The 9799-nt window shown below is 37.0% G+C and overlaps 1 protein-coding gene across 2 annotated transcripts in view; it reads left to right on the forward strand.

Moving 5' to 3' along the window:
- Window positions 1–2158, forward strand: part of PLSCR4 (phospholipid scramblase 4) — a 40101-nt gene extending 37943 nt beyond the window's left edge. For both annotated transcript variants that reach the window (XM_055412197.2, XM_055412205.2), the window contains exon 9: window positions 618–2158. In XM_055412197.2, coding sequence (XP_055268172.2) covers window positions 618–674 — 57 coding nt within the window. In that variant the 3' untranslated portion in view covers window positions 675–2158. The remainder of the gene's footprint in view (window positions 1–617) is intronic.
- Window positions 2159–9799: the final 7641 nt, after the last annotated feature.

Here is a 9799-nt window from a genome sequence, read left to right on the forward strand (position 1 = left end):
AATTGTCATCGTTACATGTTACTTATTATTCTCACTAAAGATGCCTGTCCTTTGATTTCTTAGTGAAATAAAATAAATCTAAAGCTGATGTTCTTTCTCTTCACCTATTACCTCTTTGTCAATGTTCTCCTTGGTGTTGTACCATCCTATATTTATTAGGTACAATTTCTTTGCTGTATTTCTATCTGATTAATGGCTAATATTATTAAGTAAAGCATAGAAATAAAATTGGTAGCATTCACCTTAAAATATCTATTTAACATATTGAAATTGATATATTTAACTTGTTTAATCCTTTTTAAAACATGTTTAATATAGATTATCAAGTTTTTCCTCATTTCAACAATGAAAATTGAGTTAATTCATACCCCAAGTGGAAAGTTTATTGACTGCCCACAGTTTCAAATTTGCAATTGCTGTTCTTCCTATTAGGTTCTCTTCATGAAGATTTCACTAAAGATTTTATGATTTATTCTTACCTGGAATGAGATTACCTGTTAAGTTATAAAGAGTAACATGTTGTGTGTTGCACTTAATTACTTATGTACTGTTTTATTTGTATAATTATTTATCTATCTAATTTGATATTATACATATAATTATTTTTCTAATTTCAGGACTTCATGTATTTTGAAAGCTCTCCACCACAGCGTTCAAGCATTCATCATGATTGATGGAACCACACATCAGCAACGATGATTAATTAAAGAAAAATTTAGAAAAGTTGCCTGCGCTCATAGTCAGCCCTCAACTGTTCACAGATATATTTATTTGTTCTTGCAGATTAATGTTGTTGGATGTTAGCATTGACAGGTAGGCTGAGAGTGTAAGTGGAAGAACACATCTAAATGTGTTTCAGTTGCGTATCTGTCTACTTGGTAGACATGAAGTTTACCATGAAAAAACTATAACTCATTAACTGAGTGAATACATATATATATATATATATATATATATATGGTGAACTTGGTAACACTTTAAACATGAGATAAGAAAAAATGAATCCCAAAGCTCTTACACTAATTGATAGTAAAATGATGGTCTTTTAAGAGCAATCTTTGTTGAGATAGAGTCATATAGGCTCTATCTCTAACCCTTTCCTCTCCATCATGTCCAGTTGCTGAAGACAAATTTGATTCCAGGTGAAAAGAATGAACACTTCATTACTAAAAACAAAAAGGAAGGCAGACAGAAATATTATGTTTTATTGCACAAGGAAAATTTTACTTGTGCAAATGTATCAGAAACTTGTTTTGCAAACTTATGAAAATATCCACGGAAATTTTTATTTTATTATAAAATAAAACATGTTTTTCATATCATCAGGTTATATTTCCCATGCTTCATTTACTTACATGCACAATCAGGAGCTATCTTCCTATGAAGATAGGGTCAGCCTATCAGGAAAAGAGGTGACCAGGGCCATGACCAATCTGGATCTCTGAGCAATTTAGAGACATCAGTGCCCTTATGAGAAGCTTTCATTTGATACATTTAACCTCTCTTGGCTATAGATGCCTTACATATAAAATAGTTTTGGTCAAATCTCTAGGACTGCCTGTTAAACCTTTATATCTCATTTGTTGTGACACAGAAAAGATGATTTATTTTTCTTTTAAAAGAAGATCACTGATTCAAACCAGACTATTCAAATTGCAAGAGTTGGAGTTTCACTTTTAAATTTTTAAATGTGACATTCTATGTAGCGTTTTGTAAATGCAAAAACTGCAAAAGCAGATACTGTGTAATATTGCTTTGCTATTTTTTATTTAAATGACAGATAAATCTGTATCTAGGAAAAGAAAATGATAAAAGAGCAAACATGATACTTCTCTGGGATCTATAGCGTATCAGTAAAGGTTATTTGGACTAACATAGTAAATGTAAAAATTGTACTTGTTTGTATTAGCTAAAAGCACAGTGTATTAGTGAATACACTCTGATAAATCAGCTTGCCTCTACTGCACTTTAGTTTCCTATTTGGACATGAACTGTGTTCTTTCAACACACCCAGTATATAGAGTGGAATGTATTCTGCTGCTGCTTATTAAAAGAAGCAAGACTTAAGTATGAGATGAAAGCCTTTGCCCATTGAATTTCCTATTGAAGTTTGTATTGAAGCGAAAGAAAGGTGCCTCATTTTTAAATTATACTCATGTTTTCATGATAAATGTTGTTTTATCCAGTTTCTTGTAGTGTTCATTTTTATATGCTACTGCTAGCTTTCTAAAAAACAATGTAAAATCTGCTGCTTTCTAAGATAATAATTTTATTTGGAAAGGTACTTGTAGTCTTAAATAGACAGATATATTATTTCTTGTAATGATGTATGACATTTGATATAACAAGTGAGACAATAGTATTCAGAAAGTTTACTGTATAAATTTTTCATTTTTATTTGCTACATCCCTACATTCTAAGACCTGATGCATAATACTAGGAAAAAATTAGTTTTAGCATGACTTTAGCATGACATTTAAAATTTCTATTTAAAGTTTTTGCAGTAGTAACACGTTTCTTACAGTTTCCTTCTTTAAAATAATATTGTTTCTTATGTTTTTATACTACAGTTTATATTATAACTTTTATATTTCTTATATAAAGATAAGAAATACATAAAAATACATAATATTTCATTGTGTAAAACTGATCAGACTGATTAACAAAACAAGCTGTTTTCTGAAATGTGTGTGTTTTCATGTTTCATCATGTTGTTTTTGGCTTCTAAATAAACATAATATGGTTTATAGTAAGATACGGTTTTATTTTTGACTTGTGATTGAGTCTTTGCAATAGACTGTTTGTATCCTTCCTCAACAAAATTTATGGGTTCCTGAGTGTGATGGTGTTTGGAGTGGAGCCTTCAGGAGGTGAAAAGTCATACAGGTGAAGCCCTCATGAATGGGATTAGTGCCCTTATAATCTGCCAACCTGATCTTGAACTTCCCACCCTTCAGAGCCATCAGAAATCAATGCATTTTTTAAGCCACTCAGTCTACAATATTTGTGTAATAGCAGCCCAAACAGACTAAGAAAGAAATTGGTACTGAGAAGTGACAATGGTGCATAACAAATGTGTAAAAGTGTGGTACTGCGTGAGGAATAGAGGCTAGAATTTTGAAGTGCATACTGAAAAAAACATAGATTGCCATGAACAGAATTTTAAAGATAATTCTGATGAGAGCTCAGAAAGAGGAACACTGTAGAAAACACCTTAATCTTCTTAAAGAATACCTATCTAACCATAGGATGTTGATAAAAATATGGACAATGAAGACCAGGATGGAAATGAGGAACTGATTACTGAAAACTGTAAGAGATGCAATCCTTATTGTAAAGTAGCAAAAAAAAAAAAAACAACAACAACGCTGAATTGTGTTTCTGTTTAGTCTTTGGTGAAAGGTAGAACTTGCAAGTGGTGAAACAATACCTACCTGAAACAATTTCTAAGCAAAACGTTGAACTGCAGCTTGGCTCTTCCTGACTGCTGACAGTAAAATTCAGACTGAGAGACTGGACTTAGAAGATGGGATTGTTAAACAACAAGGAAGCAGAATTTAAGATTAGGAAAATCCTCAGCCTACCCATCTTGCAAAAAATGAGACCACTGAGGGTGTGGCGAAGGAGGTTAGTATGGATCTGATCAGAAGCCAGGTGCTACTCTCCAAGACAATGAAGAATGATCCCCAAAGGGGATTCAGAGAGAACCAAGCTGCCACTCTCAGAACCGAGCTGCCACTCCCATCACAGGCCCTGAGTGTAAAGGCCTGGGGAGCAGTGGTTCAAAGAAGGGCCCACCAGTACCTGTGGGACCTTGGTGCCAGCTGTTTGGTGCCACCTTTGGTGGGCTCTGGTCTCTGTAGTCTGGGGCCACACCCCAACACCTCAGACATGCTCAGGTATTGGGTTGGCCAAAAAGTTCGTTTGAGTTTTCTTATACCATGGAAAATCAATGAACGTTTTGGCCAGCTCACTAGCCCGCAGCACAGCACAAGTCTCAGGGGTTGCCCTTCCAGAGAGCACAGACAGCAAACTTTGGTGATGACCATTCAACCTGTCTCCACTGGCACAAGCCTGGCAGAGGGAGAGGGAGAGGCATGACTGCCTCCACCTGGATTTCAGAGGATGGGCCATCTGAGAGAGTCGTGGGCCAAGGACCCCAGACCCAGAGAGCCAAGGAGCCCAGACAGGGAGTGGCTACAGGCCTTCCTGTGGAGCCCAGGGGTGATACTGCCATCCCAATGGGTCTAGAAGACAGAGCATTGAGTCAAAGGAGATTATTCTTGAGCCTTAAGGTTTAATGTTGTTTGTGCTCTTCTATTTTGGATGTACTTGGGACCTGTCCTCCTTTATTTTCTGTTCTACCCTTTGGGATTGGAAATGTCTATCCTATGCCTGGCCCACCATTGTATTTTGGAAGCATACGTTGTTTGATTTCACGGGTTAACAGCTGGAGAGCAGTTTGCCTCAGGTTGAATCTTACCTTGCATCTCATCCATATTTGAGTTGAATAATACACAGAAAAGACTTCAGAATTCATAGGACTAACTAGCTTTCCGATATAACCAAGATATTTATGAATACTTATTTCAAATCCACTTATTTAAGACAAATTTAAATTTTAAGTATGATTTCAATGCCAGTATATCATGTAGAAAAGTTGCTAGAAATTGTAACTGTCATTTAAGACGTTTTTTCCTTAATGACAGATTTCCCAGAAATGTTACCAAAAATATGGCTACTGGACTAATTTACTAGCTGAATTTTCCAACCAACTAGATGCTAAATTAAGCTCAAGTATAGCATAAGCAGTGATTCCAGGGAATCGCATCCTGACTCTGATGGAACTGCTGGCTACTTTTCAGTCCTTTCTCCTCCCAGTTCAAGGTTTAATGTAATTTATATTGAAAGATGAAAGTTTGGGAAAAGTATGCTGCTGCTGCTAAGTCACTTCAGTCGTGTCCGACTCTGTGTGACCCCATAGACGGAAGCCCACCAGGCTCCCCCGTCCCTGGGATTCTCCAGGCAAGAACACTGGAGTGGGTTGCCAAAAGTATAGGCCTGCATTTAATAAACAAACACCAAATTCAGATTTTTGGCTAGAAATGGCTAATATTTAAAATGGATCTACTACCGTAAGTTGGTTGACCATCACAGTGCATTTCTCATTAGCCTCTAGGTCTCCTAAATTGTAAAACAAACTCAGAAGAGAGAAAAAATAACACATTCCGAAGGTAGTCAGAGTGAAGCAACATAGCTTGCTACATGATTACACATACGTGGTTAACAATAGCACGTGGTAGGCATTCATTCAGTAGACGTTCACCTCTGCCTATTGAATGACAATAAAGTCAGTGGATATATTTTTGCAATATTTGTTATGTTGTTGTTTAGTCACTAAGCTGTGTCTGACTCTTTTCTCCATGGACTATGGCCTGCCAGACACCTCTGTGCATGGGATTTCCCAAGCAAGTATACTAGGTTGCCATTTCCTTCTCTAGGGGATCTTTCTGACCCAGGGGTTGAGCCAACATCTTCTGCATTGACAGGCAGATTCTTTACCACCGAGCCACCAGGGAAGTCCAATATTTGTTATAGTAGCCAGTAAAAAGTTTTAACATGCTCTCTACCGTTTCACTCTATCAATCATTACTTTATTAACCATCTACTCCATTCAGACACAGGGATACTTGTGAGTCAGAAGGAAGCACAAATGTGAAAAGGACATAATTATTAGCTCGCAAGCTAGTATGTGAGACATACTTCTAAGCAGAACCAGCATGGACATGTGTTCAAAGGGATGTTGGCACATTCAATAGAGACCGTGACACTAACATCATCTCAAGTGCTGGGTGATGTATCTCTGTCCCATTTACTCAGATAGTACAGGCTGGCTGGTTGTGTCATACGCTCAGGTAAATTTCTTGTCACTGCTGGAGATGAATAAGATGAATTCTACAGCGTGTTGGAAAACTGAATACATGGTAAATATAACTGAAATGATCAATTTGACAAATTTTTATCAAAGTAGGTTTATTACAGTAAATATAGAGCCCAGGACAGTGATGCATTTAAGATGCTCAACAAACATTTTGTTATCTCAAAAGCATTTATTTATATATAATTGACACATAATGTTATATTGGTTTCAGGTATGTAGCATAATTATTTGATAATTGTAAATACTTCAACATGATCACCACACTAAGTCTACAGGCATACCTGGCAGATATTGCAGGTTCAGTTCCAAACCAACACAATAAAGCAAATATTGCAATTAAGTGATTCACACAAATATTTTTTGTTTTTCAGTGCACATAAATGTTATGTGAATACCATGCTGTAGTCTATTAAGAGTTAAATAACATTTATGTCTAAAAAATAATTTTAAAATAGTTTACAGCTAAAAAATGCTGTCATTTGAGTTTTTAGCAAGTTGTAGTAACATTAGACATTACTGATCACAGATTACTGTACAAAATATAACAGTGATGAAAAAGTTTGATATATTGCAAAATCACCCTAAAATATGACACAGAGACATGAAGCGAGCAAATGCTATCGGAAAAATGGCACTGAAAGACCTGCTCTATGCAGTTCAGTTCAGTCGCTCAGTCGTGTCTGACTATGTGACTCCGTGGACTGCAGCATGCCAGCCTCCCTGTCCATCACCAACTCCCAGAGTTTACCCAAACTCATGTCCATTGAATTGATGATGCCTTCCAACCATCTCATCCTCTGCTGTCCCCTTTTCCTCCTGCCCTCAATTGTTCCCAGCATCAGGGTCTTTTCCAATGAGTCAGCTCTTTGCATGAGGTGGCCAAAGTACTGGAGTTTCAGCTTCACCATCAGTCCTTCCAATGAACACTCAGGACTGATCTCCTTTAAGATGGACTGGTTGGATCTCCTTGCAGTCCAGGAGACTCTCAAGAGTCTTCTCCAGCACCACAGTTCAAAAGCATCAATTCTTCAGTGCTCAGCTTTCTTTACAGTGCAACTCTCACATCCATACATGACCACTGGAAAAACCATAGCCTTGACTAGATGGAACTTTGTTGGCAAAGTAATGTCTCTGCTTTTTAATATGCTGTCTAGGTTGGTCATAACTTCCCTTCCAAGGATTAAGTGTCTTTTAATTTCATGGCTGCAGTCACCATCTGCAGTGATTTTATAGCCCCCCAAAATAAAATCTGCCACTGTTTCCACTGTTTCCCCATCTACACAAGGTTGCCATAAACCTTCAATTTGTAAAAACGTAGTATCTGCAAAGCACAATAAAGTGAAGTAAAATGAGATATGTTTGTAGTTTGTATCTGTCATCATACAAAATTAACTTTTAAGATTTACTCTCTTGGCAACTTTCAAGGATTCCCTGCAGTACAGTGTTACAGACTATAGTTACCATGCTGCACATTTCATGCCCATGACTTATTTATTTCATAAGTGAAAGTTTGTGCATCTTGACACCCTTCACCTATTTTGCCCACTACTTCCCTCTCCCCTCTGGAAACCACCATTCTGTTCCCTTTACCTATGATTTTTGTTTTGTTTTTTGTTGTTCAGTCAGTAGTGTACGACTCTTTGGAACTTCATGGACTACAGCACACCAGTCTCCCCTGTCCTTCACTATCTCCCGAGTTTGCTCAAATTCATGTCCGTTGAGTTGGTGATGCTATCTAACCAGCGCATCCTCTGCCACTCCCTTCTCCTTTTGCCTTCAATATTACCAGCATCAGGGGCTTTTCCAGTTAGTCGGTTCTTTGCATCAGGTGGCTGAAGTACTGGAGCTTCAGCTTCAGCATCAGTCCTTCCAATGAATATTCAAGACCAATTTCCTTTAGGATTGACTGGTTTGATCTCCTTGCAGTCCAAGGGACTCTCAAGAGTCTTCTTCAGCACCACAATTCAAAAACATTAGTTCTTCGGCACTCAGCCTTCTTTATGGTCCAACTGTCACATCCATACATGACTACTGGAAAAACCATTGCTTTGACTAGACAGAACTTTGTCAGCAATGTGATTTGTTTTATAGATTCTGTATATAAAGGAAATCATTCAATAGTTATCTTTCTCTGTCTGACTAATTTCTGTAGCATAATTACCTAATGTCCATCCATATTTTCATAAATGGCAAGATTTCATTCTGTTTATGACCGAGTAGTATTCCATTGTGTATGTGTGCATAGGTGGATAGAGATATATACCTATATGAAGATACAGATATACCACAATTTCTTTATCCCTTCATCTTTCAGTGGATGCTTAGGTTGTTTCCATAGGACTTGACTATTTATTGAAAGCAATGCTGCAATGAACATGGGGGTGCATGTGCCTTTTTTGAATTAATGTTTTTGTTTTTGTTGGGTAAATACCAAGAAGTAGAATTGCTGGGTTATATATTAGTTCTATTTTTACCTTTCTGAGGAACTTCCACAATATTCTCCATAGGAACTTCACCAATTTACATTCCCACCAACTGTACACAAGGGATCACTTTCATCCACATCCTCTCCAACACTTGTTATTTTTTGTCTTTTTATTGATCACCATTCTGACAGGTGTGAGGTGATGTCTCATTGTGGTTTTGATTCACATTTCTTGATGATTAGTGATACTGAATATTTTTTCATGTGCCCGTTGACCATCTGCATATCTTCTTTGGAAAAATATCTATTCATATTCTCTGCCCATAGTTTTGCTTTTTGCTATTGAGTTTTATGAATTCTTTTTGTATCTTAGATATATGCTTTGCAAAGATTCTCTAGCATTCAGTAGGCTGTCTCTTCCTTTTGTTGATGGTTTCCTTTGCTGTGCAGAAGCTCTGATGTAGTGCCACTTATTTATTTTTGTTCAGTTGCTTTACTTTCTGAGTCACATCACACTGCCAGCAAGGCCATGGGAAAAACACCTTGACACAGTCATGCAGCAACAGAGAGGCTTTTGTGTGGGCGACCGCAAATTTTAGCAAAAGAGTGGGAGAATGGTGTGATGACTCATGGTCATGGGTCCACTGATCCAAGACAGGGAGCAGGGGGTGCTGCAGCTTCTTACCCCGCCAGCTTTAGTGAGGCAGCAAGAGGGTGTCACATCCACATATGCCCTGCTGTGCTATCCGGGTAGAGAGGGAGTATGAAATCCACTATCACCTATTTCTCTGGAGAGAGTCCCAACACCCCACTGCCTCTCCAGCAGCACTCAATTTGTTTAGTGTTCCTGATACTTTGGTTAGGTAACAAATGATTCATTTAAAATGGTGCCAGCTTTAATGAAAAAAAAAAACCTGAAAAGTATTTATATGGCTATATAGATTATATATACACATATATTTATATAAATATATGTAGCTGAATCACTTTGCTGTATACCTGAAACTAACACAGAATTGTCAGTCGACTATTTCAATGAAAATGCTTTAAAAACCAGGTACAATAAAAGTATGATATTTAAAAGCAAAAATAAAAAAATGGTGCCAGTTCTTCTGTAATTCAGGCTCAGATAAATTTATTTGGGGAAATTTCAGGAACGTTCTTTTTTCCTTGAACAGTTTTAAGAAAACATGTTGCTCAAATTGTCTTAGCTAACAAGCATTAAATATGATTTTAAGTTTTAATTTTTCTTATAACATAAAAACAGAGTTAGAAATTAGTTTACAAAAAAAAAAAAAAAAACTTGGTTTTGCAGCAATCAACACATAAAGGGTACCAGAGAATGCAGTTAGAATGATAAAACCTATTTATCTAGTTTTACAGAACACCCTTTTCAGTCCACTCTAGGGGGCAGCACCAGCTCATGGATTTCT

The sequence above is a fragment of the Moschus berezovskii genome, chromosome 1 (genome assembly GCF_049115385.1).
Source record: "Moschus berezovskii isolate FMDL1 chromosome 1, NW_MosBer_1.0, whole genome shotgun sequence".
Taxonomy (NCBI): domain Eukaryota; kingdom Metazoa; phylum Chordata; class Mammalia; order Artiodactyla; family Moschidae; genus Moschus; species Moschus berezovskii.